The sequence below is a fragment of the Pelophylax lessonae genome, assembly GCF_965119305.1.
Source record: "Pelophylax lessonae genome assembly, chromosome: 1".
NCBI classification, from domain to species: Eukaryota; Metazoa; Chordata; class Amphibia; order Anura; family Ranidae; genus Pelophylax; species Pelophylax lessonae.
In genome coordinates this window covers 301,112,770-301,130,144 of record NC_138768.1, presented here as the reverse complement: position 1 = coordinate 301,130,144, position 17,375 = coordinate 301,112,770, and the positions used below count along the sequence as shown (strand labels likewise).

The 17,375-nt window shown below is 45.3% G+C and overlaps 1 protein-coding gene across 2 annotated transcripts in view; it reads right to left on the bottom strand.

Moving 5' to 3' along the window:
- The window catches only part of SSH1 (slingshot protein phosphatase 1), a 188,242-nt gene that overhangs the window by 97,495 nt on the left and 73,372 nt on the right, over positions 1-17,375 (bottom strand). For both annotated transcript variants that reach the window (XM_082273831.1, XM_082273832.1), the window contains one exon: positions 10,559-10,753. In XM_082273831.1, the coding sequence (XP_082129957.1) occupies positions 10,559-10,753 (195 nt within the window). The remainder of the gene's footprint in view (positions 1-10,558; positions 10,754-17,375) is intronic.

Sequence of the window (17,375 nt, the reverse complement as noted above, 5' to 3'; positions counted from 1 at the left end):
TACCACCTGACATCCCAAATTTGAAAAATCAGATGCAGACGCTGTTTGGGTAATCTGACAGCCAACAGGGCAAGCTGTCAAAATGCAAAAGCCGCAGTAGGAGATTCATTCATCCAAGTTGTATAACATGGATGGAGGAATCTAAGATCTTTTTCAGTTTAGCCTGAAGTTAAAATTTCAGTACCATGTCAAAAATGATTGAACCAAAATTTCCATTAAACATTATTTATAACAGGTGACATCAGATGCTGCAGAATTAGACATTTCCTCATAATACAAAGTGTATTTAAAGCAAACTCTTTTTTCTTCTTAGTTCTGGATAGAGTGGACCCTCGCTTCCCTCCCCCCCTCTGTATTCCTTTGGAGATATTTCCCGTGACTTTCAGTACCAAAGACCCAGCAGAACGTATAATCCCCTATTAGACAGTTTTTACCCATTAGAATATTTCTCCTCACCTCATGTCCCTGTGAGCTCCTAAAATGTTGGATTTCCTATCACTGTCACCATGACCAATAGTAAAGGAATTTGCCTAATAGGGACACATACAGCAATAAAAACCTAAGAAAGGTTCTGACCTTTCCATATTTTACTTCAAACTAACAAAGTTTCGACTTTATACACACTTTAAAGTTTTCATTCCTCCAAAATAATGGAAGGTTTTACTAAATAATAATTGAATGGGTGCGTGGTGCAGCAAGATCAGTAGAGAATACATGCCGGGATTGTACTTTCACCATTTGATTAAGTTTTTTTAAATCATCCCCTTTACATGTCTAGGAGCATTACTTTTGCCTGGTAATAGGCAACATTTGTGTTTATCCATCTTTGTCTGTTTCCGGGTTGGGGCACGGGCCCCTGGCTGCCTACACCCCTGTAATTTGACACAGCAGGAGTTCATCAACAGATCCCAGCCAATGACTCATGGGTGGGACCTGCTGATCGGCTGTGTCAAATCACAACCTAGAGCTCTTTCTTAGTAAGCAACACAGAGCTCTACAAAGAGGGAGTGATCACTTTGTTTCTTTCCCCTGCTAAGCAGGGAAAAGAAAAAAGAATTGATCTGCAGAACAAAGCAGCATTCAGTAAACACATCAACACTTGCTAGGCACACAACTAACCCCCAATTTCCTCTAGATGTAAACCCCTTCCCAGACAGTGTCATTAGTACAGTGACAGTGTATATTTTTATCACTGAACACTGTACTAGTCTCACCATACCTCCCAACTTTTAAACTTGACAATGGACACAAAAGGAGGCGAGTGACCTGCAGTGTGCGCAGCGGCAAAAAAAATGGGTATGGCCAAACTATTACTATTCGGAGGGGCTTAGGCTGCATTCACACCTGAGGGTATCGTTTTCAGGCATTTTTCGGGCATTTGTTGGGAGTTTTATGAGCGTTTTTTGGGTGTTTTTTTTTTTTAAAAAATGGGTGTATTAACAGGGGTGGAGACCACCTGTGTGTTTGAAAAATGCCCATGAAAACGCCCGTGAAACACCGATAACGGCGTTTTAATGCATTCCTATGGGACCAGAACAGCTCTTGATCGGCCCAAAAAAGAAGCTCCTGTACTTTGAGCTACAGGCGTTTTACTTCAGGGGACAAAACGCTCAGATGTGAACAGGGGCCATTGAAATGAATGCGATTTTGATTGTTGGGCGTTTTGGATTTTCACAGGTGAGCGTTTTAAGGGCTGAAAAACGCTCAGGTGTGAACAGGGCCTTAAGGGGCAGGGTCACTGCTGCAAGGAGAGTGGACAGGGGTCACCATTAGCAGGATAGAGGACAGGGATGACTGCTGGCACACAGCTCATCTGCACCGTGTGTAGCTGGTGATTATGTTGCACTTATGACCTGTGGAATTCTCTGGTCAGAATGGCAGTGCGGATGTAATCACCAGCTACACACAGTGCAGTACACGTAGCTGTGTGAGAGACAATTGGATTTCAGCTCTGTGTTGTGTGGAGAAGAGCAGAGGAGTAGATATTGCTTCCTGTGTTCAGGCTGCGTATGTACAGTGCATGGAAGGGAGCCAGCTGGGCAGGGTGGCAGGTGTGTAGGGGGAGTGGATGCACAAACAAAATCTGGGGAGGGCACAGCACCCTCCTAGATCCAGCCATGGTACAGCAGCAGGCAAGAGAATACAGTCTCCCCCCGCCGTGAGATTACTTTACCTGACAGGAGCCACTGGGAGCCAGGAAACAGGAGCCGGAGTTGGGGGGCAGAACTGCAGACAGGAGCGAGGGCAGAGCTTTAAAGCCCATCACTGGTTGCTGGGACACCGGCGGTCCTAGCAACCAATGACTGCAGTGGGGGAGATGATTGAGGAGAAGCTAGGGAGAGGACAGCTGGCAATAATCCTCACTGGGTGCAGTGTGTAAGAGCACATATTGCACACAAGAGTATACACTACTGAGTGGAGCCGGCATTGACTCTGGGACTCTAGCCCTGACCTGCGGGACACGGGGGATTTACTTGATATCCCAGCACCTTCCCACAAAATCCGGGACGGCTGGGAGGCATGTTTTCGCTGGTGATGTCAGTTAGCCGGTGCCAACAAAGTGTCAGTATCAGATTGCCTGCTTCACTATCACAGTCCCGCTATAAGTCGCTGATCACTGCCATTACTAGTATTAAAAAAAAATAAATAAATTCCAGTCTATATCCAATAGTCTACAGATGAAACATCTTTCACGCAAACCAATATACACTTTTTTTTTTTTTTTACCAAAACTATGTAGCAGAATACACTTTGCCCTAAATTTATAAAGAAATTAGATTTTTAGTTTATGGATATGTTTTATAGTAGAAGTAAAAAAAAAAAAAAAAAATGGATTTTTGTCTTACCGTAAAGTCCTTTTCTCTGATGTTCTTTGACGGACACAGCTCCATATCTTCTTTGACCCTTGGGTTATGCTGCTCTCCATAAGAGTAGGACTAAGTGGAAACAAATTTCACTACGCCCCTAGGGAAGTCCTAGGGGGTATACTTCCACTTCCTGCTATAGGACTTCAGTTTGTAACAAGCAGTGTCAGAATACATAACCCAACTCAAACAGAGGGGTGGGTGCTGTGTCAGTCAATGAACATCAGAGAAAAGGATTTTACAGTAAGCCAAAAATCCAGTTTTCTCTTTCGTTCATTGACAGACGCAGCTCCATATCTTCTTTGACCCTTGGAACGTCCTAAAGCAGTGTCAATATGAGGGGTAGGAAAACACAGCATTGAACATAATTCCCAAAAGAGGCTTAACAGCCAACCAGGAACAACTGGAGCTCACCACCAGGAAAAAATACAACCTCAAGAGGCCAGTGCATCTGCAACAGCAGACTGCAAAACTTTGCGGCCGAACGCAGCATCCGCAGATGCCAGCACATCCACCTGGTAAAACCTTGTGAATGTATGCACAGACGACCACGAGGCTGCCTTGCACACCTGGACCACTGATGCCTGATGACAAAGGCTAGGAGGCACTAAGCGCCCTTGTAGAATGCGTCTTAAAAGGGAAAGGCGGAACCTGACTCCTGATGGAATAGGCCTGCACCACCGTCTGCCTTATCCATCTTAAATGGTCACAGCAGATGCGGCCTGCCCCTTATGAGATCAATCAGTAAGGACAAAAGGCATCCGATTTCCGAAACAACTCAGTCGCCGCCAGGTAAACCCCCGATTGCCCGAACCACATCCAGGGAATGTAAAGCAATTTATTTAGGATGTTTAGGCTTAGGGAACAAGGAAGGCAACACAATGTCCTCATTCAAGTGGAAACCCGAGAAGACCTTAGGAAGGAACACCACTTTGTCCCTGTGAGCCACCAGGTAAGGTGATCTAAAGGACAACGCAGTCAGCTCCGACACCCTGCGTGCAGAAGTTATAGCATCAAGAAGGCCACCTTCTTTGACAGAGTAAGCAGAGGATGTTCCCGAATATTTTCAAAAGGCGGTTTTGGAAGAACCGACAGTACCAGATTGGGTTCCACTGAGGTACCAAGGAACTTACCAGAGGAGCCAAGTGGCGAACCCCTTGGACAAAAGTGTGAACCAAGGATTTTGCAGCCAACAGCCGTTGGAAAAAAATTGCCAAGGCGGAAATCCGGCCCTTGATGGTGCCCAGATCCAAACGCTGTTCTACACCCTGTTGTAATAACTCCAGCAGACGGGACACTGAAAAAGAACAGTGAGAAACCCCCGAGACTAACAAAGATATGTACACCCTCCAAACTCGATAAATCTTCCTAGCTTTTAACAGCATAGGAATCAGCGACCGTAAAGCAGGAGAAAAGATCTTCTCTGAGAGGGAGTCTCCAAGGAGAATAAGCTACCAACCTTACTAGGTCCGCATACCAAGACCGACGTGGCCAGTCTGGAGCCACCAGAATGACTGGAATCTCTTCTGCCTGTATTCTGCACAGAAGTCTCGGCAGAAGTTGTAGTGGAGGAAAAGTGTAAAATCAGACGATACTGACCCCAAGGGGCCACCAGAGCATCTGTGGCGTCGGCCAAAGGATCCCGAGACCTTGCCACAAACCTCTGAACCTTACGGTTGAAACGAAAGGCTAACAGGTCCACATTGGGGGTCCCCCACTTGAGACACAGTTGTTGAAACCCTTCAAGGTGAAGAGACCATTCACCTGGCTCCAACGCCCGTCGACTGAGGTAATTCGCCTGCCAATTTTCCACCCCTAGAATGTGCACAGCAGAGAGGGCTCAACATACAATTCTGCCCACCTTAGGATGCCAGCTACTTCCCAGGCCACTAGGGCACCTTGTGTGCCTCCTTGATGGTTGACATATGCCACAGCCATGGTATTGTCCGATTGAACCCTTACCGGGCATCTCTGCAAACGACTTGTCCACAGGGAAAGACAAAGCCTGATTACCCGTATCTCCAGAATGTTGATTGGCAGACTGGACTCCTCCCGAGGTAAAACTCCTTGAGCCGAGTCTGTGCCCAAGACACCTCCCCATCTGGACAGGCTGGCATGCATGGAAACCACTGTCCAATACAGGGGGAGAAAGGACTTCCCCTGCCAAAGCGCCAGGGAACGGAGCCACCAAATCAGGGATCCCCTCCCAACCCGACTCAACAGGATCAGATTGTCCAGGAATTGAGGATTCTTGTCCCATTTGGCAAGAATCTCCTTTTGCAGAGGCCTGGTATGGAACTGAGGACACGGAACCGCCTTGAAGGTGGAGACCATCAAGCCCAGCACCTGCATGCAAGTCCTGAGAGACGACCGATGGTTGGACAAAAGGAGCCGAATCGCATGCTGCAACTGCAGTAGTTTTGCCTCCGGAAGAAACACCCTGGCTGAGGCTAAATCCAAAGTCAGACCCAGGTAGTCCAGGTTGTTGGACGGAGTAAGAGCTGATTTCTGAAAATTCAGTGTCCAGCTGAACTCTTGCAGAGTTCACACAGTGATGTCCAGCCCAGTCTCTTAAGACAGATGGAGACTCTGCTTGCAGAAGGAGATTGTCCAGGTACCCTATTGTCGCGATCCCCCTCTGCCTGAGCAAGGCTAACACCAGGGCCAAAACTTTTGTGAACACCGAGGAGCTGCGAGACCAAAGGGTAATGTCACGAACTGATAATTCTCCTTTCCCACGGCAAAGCTAGGAAAAAGCTGGTGCTTGACATATATTGGGATATGAAGGTAAGCGTCCTTGACATCGATAGAGGGCAGAAAATCCCCTTGATTAAGGGATTCCACCACCGTGCAAACGTACTCGATCTGAAATTTCTGAACCCGCACAAAGCGATTCAGGGCCTTGAGGTCAAAGATTGGACAGACCTTGCCTTCCTTCTGGTAAACAGATTTGAATAAAATCCCTGAAAACGTTCCAACTCTGGAAATGGCACAATTACTCCCTGGGATAGCAGTTCCTGCACCGCCTTGTAAAGACCCTGCAGCCGATCCGGGAACAGGCGCAAGCTGGAAAGGAAGAACTTTGTCGGAGGCAAGGACCGAAACTCGACCTTGTAACTGGACCGAATGAACTTGTGGACCCACTTGTCTTGAATGAAAGAGATCCACGGGTCTGTAAAGAAGCAAAGTCCCCCCCCCCCCCCCCCCACCCCAGATACAAGTGATTGCGCCCCTACAGACAGAGGTGGGCTTGTCTGCAGGACCAGTGGAACCCGCTTTTGACTTAACAGCCCAGGGTCTCTTGGAACCTCCAGCGAAGTTACAGATGGATTTTTGTCCTGCGAGCCCGCGGAACAAAAGGGCTGTTTGTGAGCCAAGAAGAAAGGACCATGTTTACGATGAGGTTCTTTGCTCTTGTTAACCCGTGGAAGCAGAGTACTCTTACCTCCCGTAAGACCTTTAACCACCTCAATACCCCCTTCCTTCCCAGACCAATTTTCAGCTTTTAGCGCTGTTGCATTTTGAATGACAATTGCGCGGTCATGCAACACTGTACCTAAACCAAATTTATGTCATTTTTTCCCCACAAATAGAGCTTTCTTTTGGTGGTATTTGATCACCGCCAGGTTTTTTCTTTTTTGGTGCACAAATAAAAAAAGACCGAAAAGTTTGAAAAAAAAAAAAAAAAAGTTTTTTTGTTTAGGTTATAAAATTTTGTAAATAGATACGTTTTTTCCTGCACTGATGAGCACTGATGACGCCGCACTGACAGGCACTGATGAGGAGACACTGATGGGGTGGCACTGATATGCAGCACTGATGGGCACTGATAGGTAGCACTGATATGCAGCACTGATGGGCACTGATAGATAGCACTGATATGCAGCATTGGTGGGCACTGATAGGCAGCGCTGATGGGCACTGATAGGCAGCACTGATCGGCGGCACTGATAGGCGGCACTGATGGGGGGCACTGATGGGGGGCACTGGTGGGCAATAATGGGCACTGGTGGGTGGCACTGTTAGATGGCAATAACGGGCACTGGTGGGCAGCACTGATAGATGGCATTGGTGGGCAGCACTGATAGGGGGGCACCACTGGCAGGCTCTCTGAGCCCTGTTTGCCATCCCTGGTGGTCATGGTGGGCATCCCTGGTGGTCATGGGTGGGCATCCCTGGTGGCTGTAGTGGCATCCCCTCCCCCCAGGGCTGCACAACGGCTGTATTGACATTACATGACAGTTGTGATTGGTCACAGCCGTCATGTGATCAGGAGGGCCAATCACAGGGCCCTCCTGCCGAATGATGTTGCTCTGTGTCCTAGGGACACAGGCACATCGAGATCGCGCCGCTGCGCGTGCCCGCGGCGGCGCGATCTCTCTCCCTCTGAAGGACGTTCCGGAACGTCCATTCAGAAGGACGAGACTCCCACCCGGCCGTATATGTACTATGGCCCGGGTGGGAGGTGGTTAATGATCTCTTCCATAGAAGCTCCGAACAGGCGGTCTCCTACAAAAGGGAGAATAGGCAACTCATTTTTGGAAGCCTGGTCCGCAGACAAGTATTTCAGCCAAATCATGCATGACAGCGGTCACAAACACTCTGCAGGCTAAAGGGGCCGCATCCAAAGAGGCATCACAGATCTACTGTAACCCCTGTATCAACTGATCCGCCAGCTCAGGAGGATGTTAACCCCTTTCAAATCCTGGCGCAGAAGCTTTGCCCATTCCGTTAAGGTCTGGGAGACCAAGGTGATGGCAAACACCAGCCTCAAAATTGAACCTGCCACGGTGAAAAGCTATCAGACCAGAGCCTCAGTTCCCTTGTCTACCGTCTTTAAAAGAGGGGTAATCCTCCACCAGACGAAGCGTGGCTTTACTTTATCTGGACTATGTAAAAACTATCAGCGCAATTAACTGTGCAAAAATAAGCGATGAATAGGTAATAACAAATGTAAATTTCCGGCTGCTTACACCAACTGTGTTTCCACTTCACAAAAAAGTATAATTAACAAACAAAATGTGCTGCGCCAGATGAATATCAATAACTTGAAATCCAATAATCCAGAGTGAAATATAAATAAAATATAAAACACCCCAAAAAAAACTTCAAAGTAGTGTTAAAAATATCTGCACAAGTCCTCATGATATAATAAAGTGATGTAATGAATAAAAAAACAATCTAGGGAAATTAGAGTCCCAACGTCCAAAGAATAAGATCCAAAAATATATAAAATTTCCTACACCTCCGTGAAAATAAAAAAATTAAGCGTGCTCCTCGATCAACCACCACTGAGTGTTAAAGCCTCTCACCTTTCTATCCGACCCAAGAGTCACCAATGGGTCAGATACAGCAATTCCCTAAAAGGGTTATCGGATGGATGGACGGACAGAGGGATTTAAACTTGGAGAACGGCATATTTCCAAGGCCAGGCTACGATTTAATCGTGGTGCACCCCAGGCATAGGAGAGATAAAAAAGAATCTAATGCTCTCTGATATAATGTATGGATAATTTATTCAAAGATGTAAAACTTACAAAGTCGGCGATTCAGCAGTGCAAGCTGTTTCACTGTTCCGTGTATACACAGGAGAGGATGTGACCCATCCTCTCCTGTGTATACACGAAACAGTGAAACAGCCATCCACAGTAAAATGGCGGCGTCACGCGGCGCGGCACCCAGGACCCCCAACAGCCCTCCGGGTACTTGTAGTCCACCAGGGGGGCCCTAACAGGGACCCCCACTCTGGCATTGCCACATAGAACTTTGTGAGCTGCCGGCTGTGCGCTCCCTCCCCCTCCAGCCCAACACCGCATGACCCCTACCTGAAAGTAGCAAGGCCATCCCGGGAGGTGAGGGGGGAACACTACGCACCACACCTGGAAACTGAGCGGGCACCACTCCGGGCAGTTCACCGCACCATCTTGGAATAGGGGTGCTGCATGCCAAAGGCACACTGCGACTCAGGTAGTGACCAGTGTGCTGACTAGGGCTATGCGTCCTCGCGAGGTGTTCCACTCACCAGCCAGCCCCCGTCCAGTGGGGCTATGTCATGGCCAACCTAGCGCAGAGCTAAAGTTGGGTCGAGCTCGCTGGCCAGACTGGGAGGACTGTAAGGATCTAGGATATTCAGTGCGTCGCTAAGTCCAGCAGTTCATGGTAGTTCTCACAGGAACAAAATAAATGAAAGAAGAAAAAAATTCAATTTCAAAAGGAAAAAACGCTAGGACCAGAGATCCCAGCAAGAAACCAGGTCCCTACTCCTGACTAGGCAGAAAAACTGAAGTCTTATAGCAGAAAGTGGGAAGTATAAACCCTAGGACTGCCCTAGGGGTGTAGTCAAATTTTTTTCAGTCCAGTCCTACTCCCATGGAGAGCAGCATAACCCAAGGGTCAAAGAAGATATGGAGCGGTGTCTGTCAATGAATGAAAGAGAAATATCGTTTTTTTTCTTTAAAATTTATGGTGTTTTTTCATTTATATAATAAAACATAAAAAACCTAGTGGTGATCAAATACCACCAAAAGGGAAGGGAGGAGAGGGAAAAAATTATTTAAGTTTCATTTGGGTGCAGCGTTGCATACAGAAAAAAAATGGCCTAGTCCTGAAGAGGGTAACAATTTCTACAGCTTTGGGCCAGTTCACACCCCATGCAGTCCAGCATTTTTTTTTCTGCATAGAAAGTAGGTTATATGATTTCCAATGCCATTGTGCACACCAGTGTGGTCAGTTCCGGGGGCTTACGGGAAAAAAAAAAATAGAACGTGCTGCATTTTTCCAGCACTGGACTGTACTGGAATGCAGTAAAACGCATAAAAAATGCGCCAGAATGCACTGGAACACATAGAAAAAGCACCAGATCCCAGTACAATGGAGGGGAGAGAGAAACACCTGGAATGCATCCGGAAATGCCTCAAAAACGCGCATGCAGAAATGCATCTGGAACGGATCTAGAGTACTTTTTTGTGGTGTGAACCAGCCCTTAAATTGGAACTCCACCCATAAGGGGAAGTTCCACTTTAAGTACTCCCCCCCCCCCATCACTCAAGCCTGCACCACCACATCTCTCCCCCCGCCCGCCAGCCAGCCAGTTTGCTTACCTTGTTCCTCCGGAATGACAGGCACGGCGGCTTCCCCCTCAGGCTCCTTCATGTCCCTTCTCGGCGTCCGTCTCCTCCCCCCTTCTTGGTCAAAAGCATGCCTTCTCCTTTTGCAAAATTGAGAAACAGGACCCACTTCCTGATTGGCCGGGAGGAAAATTAGTGTGGCAATAGTGAATATTCATTCACTATTGTCACACAACTGGGTGGGTTCACCCTTTTTTGAAGCCTATTAGTGCCTCTGGCTCTAATCAGGTGCTTAAAAAAAAAAAAAAAACAACCCCATTGGAATACATCCGCCCGGCGCCCTGTGTAGATTAGGGGGTGGGACGCATGGATGGGGGGGGGGGGGGGGTGGCGCCCCTGCGCCCCCATTGGACGGGCCACCACTGATCGTGGGAGAGGTGAGTGTGCGTTTATTAAAAGTCAGCAGCTAAACGTTTAGTAATGATTTATGATTAAATGATTTTAATAAACATAGAAATGACTGGAGCTCCTCTAAGTGGTTAATAATACTAATATGTTGCTATATAACAGAAATGTTTCTTATAAGATACATTATTTCAGAAAACTTAACAGGATTGGGATACTCACTTTTCCATGAAGAGGATGGGGGAGTCTGGCCGAGTGGACTCCAGGTCCTGCATGGTGTTCCACTCATTTATGCAGCTTTGTTCAGAGCAGATACAGCTCTCATAGTACGAGGCCCACACTAGAGCCAGCCCTCCAGGAAAGTAGTTGTATCGTCTGGCAACTTCACAGGCCTTGTGTAGGACTTGAAGTGCTGACCTGTTTTAGATTATAAGACAGAACAGACTTGAACAAACAAGCATGAGGTCACTAAAAGCAGATAATAAATTAAACATAAATCAATTTTTGCAGACTAGGATAAAAAAAAAAAAAAAAAAAAAAAAAAAAAACCCTGCATTAGTATGTCAGTCATTCTTGCTCCACACAATACTATGCCATGATAATTTTCTAACATTCAGAACACGATATATGAAACATGCATTCTTTATGTAATTCCTCAAGTGTGGTGGGATTCTACGGTGTTTCTTCTTTGTATAGAAAAGGCTTGTACCTTGATATTGTTGCCATATCAAGGCTGGTTGAAAATCTCAAACTACCACTATATTAATAGCAGGACAGTAAAATGTATTTCACTTCTCCAAAATTCTTACACATACACATATATATCTCTCTCTCTCTATCTATCTATCTTAGATCCATCCATCTATCTATCCATCCACATCCACATATTATATACACTCGGTTTTGATTAACTCTTTAAATTATTGTCTAGGAAATCTTAATGGCTTCTGTATACGATTGCAGTATGAAATTGTGCCGATTTCTTAATGCAAAAAGAAACATAACAGAATACGAACTACATAGGTCCCCCCTATTGGTAGAAATGTAAAAAAGCTGATCTTTGCTTAGTCAGCTTACAAGGGTGGCATCTTTAAAGCTTTATTCAATCCAAAAACAAAAAATATATATTGCAGCTTACCAATCTGCATTAGTTTTGTTAGGCTTTTTCCCCCTCAGTTATGACCTGGTGATCTGACCTGTAACACCTCCTGTATTAGAGTACCTCCACTTTGGATGAAGGACACAGGGGGCACCTTTGGACAGCAGCACTGTCAGTCTGGGGGGAGAGGAGCATTAGATGTACTAGCAGATTTAGATACCGCAGTTATACAAACACTTACAGCAACAGTTTTTTTCCTTTTGGGATAAAGGTTTTACATCAATAAAATCTGATCTTTGCACGCAACCATCAGTGGTAAATGGTTTGTCAAAACACTAAAGGGCCATACACACTATACAATTTTCTTTAGATTTTTTCCTTCAGACTTACCAAAACCATATAATATGAGGTCAAACCTAAACACTTTCAATTTGTATGCAATCAGGCAGGCCCTTGCACTACATAGAAAAGGTAAATCTAAAGGAAATCTGACAACAAAAGTTGTATAGTGTGTATCCAGCTTAAGTGATACATTTGCAGGAGAGCTTCGTTTTTTGAATAACAGCAGACTTACTGGGCAGATCACTAGGTGAAAATAAAGGAAAGAAAGCCTAAAAGATAAAAACAAATGCAGCCATCATGCTTTTGGGTTTAACTTTTTCCTGACCACACTATACCCAAAAGATGGCTACAGCACAGTCATCCAGTTGTCCATGCACACGCTCCCAAAACCACACCCCCTGGGCGCGCATGCGGCACGCTCTGATCGTTGTGTCCTTCAGGGCCAAAGAGGCCCTTTACCACATGATCAGCTGTGTTTAATCTGATTACTTGTAAACAAACTTGTTGGTTTTCAGCATTCCTTTCCTCACGAGCTGTCACAGCATGAAGAGAGGAGAGCCGGTAACCAGCAATTCTGACAGAGGACATTTAAAACCTCAAACCACTGATCATCTGTGCCGCACACATCAGTGCTTATCTGTAGAAAATGCAAGAAAAGGTTTGTGGCGCTGCCAGAATATACCTGCTGTTCCGTATATATCTTTCAATGATGCTGAATAAATATTAAATCGGTGTGTGTCTCTTATGTAAATATAAAATTAATAAAGTGTCAAGTGCTTCATATATATGGTCCTGTGAAAAGTATATGGTAAGTGCAACAATGATAGGTGATCCAACCCTGTGAAAAGTGCACAATAGTGCTGGTGCCAACTACAAATATAAATAGATGAGTAAAATAGCGAAGTGAATAAAGACATATAAAAATGAGTGAAGTCAAACCTATTAAATAAATAAAAATTAATAAAAAATATGTTGGATCAACCTAAAAACATATAATGACACATGGGTGAACTGCAAAAATCCTTAAAAGGTTTCCGAACTATCCCTGATGTGCATGTGTGGGTTCGACACGGTATTATTTTTCTGACCCATATCGTTGCGAATGGGACGCTTAGGAGCTTTGAGTCCCTGGCCGCTCAATTTCACCTCCCGCGTACTATGCTCTTCCGGTACTTTCAGCTGCGGCATGCGTTCCACACGCAATTCCCTCAACCGGTGCCGGTTCTGCCCCCGGTCCCAGTACTTGAGGTGGTCAGTTGCTCGAATCTTAGTCATCTTATTTCGATATTGTACACTATGCTACACGAGCCGGCCTCCACGGTCCTTGCGTATGCACCTAAGACTAAGTGGGAGGAGGATGTGGGTCCCTTGGAGGATGACGAGTGGAGTGACGCTCTGGATGCCTGTAAATTAGTCTCCCCTAAACTGTCCGACCGACTCACCCAGACTTACATCTTACATAGGGCATACCTTACACCCCTGCTGACTGCCAAATACCGACGAGACGCCACGGACGCCTGCCCTATGTGTAGCCGAGAGCGGGGTACTTTTTATCATCTGATATGGAGCTGCCCCGAAATCCAGGGTTACTGGACTCAGGTAGTTAAATTCCTTCATGACACTATGGGCTCCCCCCTCTCCCTGCTCCCTAAACCGTGCTTGTTGGGAATTTCTCCTGATACCAGTATGAATAAATTTACTACTATATTCTTGCACGAAACTTTATTCTCCGCCCGGAAATTGATAGCGCGCCGATGGATGCGTGATAGACCCCCCACATTTCATGACTGGCTTAGGGAAGTTAATACTGTTGTGCCTTACAAGAAGCTGTTGTACACACATCGGGGTTGCCCCACAAAATTTAATAAGATATGGGACAGATGGACGCAGGCCCCGGAAACGTGTGTTTAGTCTGGGTTCCCCTCTTATGTTGTGCTGTGCAGGTAGTCTGTCGACCAGCTATTGTATGCCTCGGTCTTCATGTTTTATATTTGGACTTGGTTCCACACAGGAGACGCCTCCTTGACGTACTTTTCGCACTGTTCATGTTTGTGTTTTGTTTTTGTTCTTTTATTTTATTACGCCCTGTTTGATACTTATGTTCAGATGTACCTTGAATTGCTCACTTCATTGACTGTGATTCACTGCATTCCTCTGTTACTGTTATTTACGGATACTTGTACAATAAAGACTCGTTTGATTTAAAAAAAAAATCCTTAAAAGGTGAAAACTATACAGTAAATAGCATCATATGTTGACATAAAACTATAAAAAAAACGCAGGTATATAAAAATGGTAAAACCACTCTAAAATATAACATCAAAATCCAGGTACTGGTTAGTCCATAATGGCTATAATCCTAAAAAGAAGGTTAGTCCCACTATAGTAAAACACTCCCTAAATTAGGGGTGCAAAGGTGACTTTGGTGCAGGTGCTCTAGTAGAGATTAAGGAGGTGCTCGGATGCCGGTGACCATTCAGTGCTCCCTGCACCCCCTGGACCGCACTCACCGGAGTTAATCACCCCTGCAGGGGTATCAGGCCTTGGATATGTAATCCTGGGGGTCCCCTTTTCTGGTTACTGTGTCACTAGTATGGTCCAATATCCTGCCCGAGTCCTCCGTGCCAGGGTCCTTAAAATTGGGGTCCACGGGTATATACAGGGGAAGAAGGCTCACATAGAGTAGTACCGTTTTAAAAGGCTTTATTAAATCAAAAGATGGGTACTTACAAACGTAAGAAAATGAATCGGCAGGTAAAACCAGTGATGGTTGCGCACTTCCGGGACGCCGTGCGTTCCACGGTCCGGATGTGCGTTCCACTTGGGCGGATGTGGCGCGACACCCTGCCGATTCGTTTTCTTACGTTTGCAAGTACCCATCTTTTGATTTAATAAAGCCTTTTAAAACGGTACTACTCTATGTGAGCCTTCTTCCCCTGTATATACCCGTGGACCCCAATTTTAAAAGGACCATGGCACGGAGGACTCAGGCAGGATATTGGACCATACTAGTGACACAGTAACCAGAAAAGGGGACCCCTAGGATTACATATCCAAGGCCTGATACCCCTGCAGGGGTGATTAACTCCGGTGAGTGCGGTCCAGGGGGTGAGGGGAGCACTGAATGGTCACCGGCATCCGAGCACCTCCTTAATCTCTACTAGAGCACCTGCACCAAAGTCACCTTTGCACCCCTAATTTAGGGAGTGTTTTACTATAGTGGGACTAACCTTCTTTTTAGGATTATAGCCATTATGGACTAACCAGTACCTGGATTTTGATGTTATATTTTAGAGTGGTTTTACCATTTTTATATACCTGCGTTTTTTTATAGTTTTATGTCAACATATGATGCTATTTACTGTATAGTTTTCACCTTTTAAGGATTTTCGCAGTTCACCCATGTGTCATTATATGTTTTTAGGTTGATCCAACATATTTTTATTAATTTTTATTTATTTAATAGGTTTGACTTCACTCATTTTTATATATGTCTTTATTCACTTAGCTATTTTACTCATCTATTTATATTTGTAGTTGGCACCAGCACTATTGTGCACTTTTCACAGGGTTGGATCACCTATCATTGTTGCACTTACCATATACTTTTCACAGGACCATATATATGAAGCACTTGACACTTTATTAATTTTATATTTACATAAGAGACACACACCGATTTAATATTTATTCAGCATCATTGAAAGATATACGGAACAGCAGGTATATTCTGGCAGCGCCACAAACCTTTTCTTGCATTTTCTACTCTTACTATATTCCTAGGAATATAGTGTATAGGTGGGCTGCAGCCAGTATCAACAATCATATTTTAGGTTAAAAATTATCCTAAGCGCGGATTTTTTTCATTTCAGTGCTTATCTGTGCCACACCCCATCAGTGAAGGAGATAAAATGACTAATTTCCAAAATTTTAATAAAGAAACAAGACTTTTTTTTTCTAAATCGTCAGTCTTTGTTTAGCAAAAAAAAAAACTCAGTGGTGATTAAGTACCACCAAAAGGAAGCACTGAAAGCTGGTCTGAGCAGTGCCCAGTATTGAAGTGGTTCATACGATAAGAGATAATACACAGGGAATCTGTCTCTTTGTTTAAATACAAAAAGGACTGAATTCCATGTTATTCAATAAAGCCATGCATAGGCTGGCATAGTCCTACACAGTGTCATGTGTCTGTTCATTTGCAAAATCATAAGTACAGCTGTAAACAGTTATAAATATATTTGACAAATATCAGTGCAGTACCTGGCTTAACCCTCCAATGAACTGCCCTGAATTTTTAAAGCTGCAATGAAATGTTGGGAGTACATTGTGAAGTTACACTGCGCATAAAGTATGTAATACACTGCTCAAAAAAAAAAAAAAAAAGGAACACTTTTTAATCAGAGTATAGCATCAAGTCAATTAAACTCCTGGGATATTCATCTGGTCAGTTAAGTAGCCGAGGGGGTTGTAAATCAGTTTTATCTGCTTTGGTGTTAATGAAATTAACAACATGTGCACTAGATGGGCAACAATGAAACCTATCCCCAAAACAGGAATGGTTTTACAGGTGGAGGCCACAGCTATTTTTTTCCCCTACTCATCTTTTTGACTGTCTTTCACTAGTTTTGCATTTGGCTAGAGTCCGTGTCACTACTGGTAGCATGAGGTGATACCTGGACCCTATAGAGGTTGCACAGGCAGTCCAACTCCTCTGGGATGGCACATCAATATGTGTCATTTCCAGAAGGTTTGCTGGGTCTCCCAGCAGAGTCTCAAGAGCATGGAGGAGATTCCAGAAGACCGGCAGTAACTCCAGGAGAGGTGGACAGGGCACTAGAAAGTCCTTAATCCATCAGCAGGACTGGTATCGGCTCCTTTGTGCAAGGAGGAACAGAATGAGCAGTGCCAGAGCCCGACAAATAGACCTCTAGCAGGCTACTGGTGTAAATGTCTCTGACCAAACAATCAGAAACAGACTTTAGGAGGGTGGCCTGAGGGCCCGACATCCTCTAGTGGGCCCTGTGCTCACTGCCCAGCACCGTTGAGCTCAATTGGCATTTTCCATTGAACACCAGAATTGGCAGGTCCACCACTGGCGCCCTGTGCTTTTCACAGATAAGAGCAGGTGCACCCTGAGACTATGGGACAGATGTGAAAGGGTCTGGAGAAGCCGTGGAGAAAGTTAAGCTGCCTTTAACATCGTTCAGTGTGGGTGGTGGGTCAGTGATTGTCTGGGGAGTCATATCCATGGAGGGACGCACAGACCTCTACAGGCAAAACAATGGCACCCTGACTGTCATTAGGTATCGGGATGAAATCCTTTGACCCATTGTCAGACCTTACGCTGGTGCAGTGGATCCTGGGTTCCTCCTGGTGCATGACAATGCCCGGCCTCATGTGGCAAGAATATACAGCCAGTTGCTGGGGGTGAAGGAATTTATACTATTGAATGGCCCCCCACACTCGCCTGACCTAAATCCAATAGCACACCTCTGGGACATTATGTTTTGGTCGATCTGCCGCCACCAGTTTGCACCTCAGTCTGTTCAGGAGCTCAGTGATGCCCTGGTCCAGATCTGGGAGGAAATACCCCAGGAT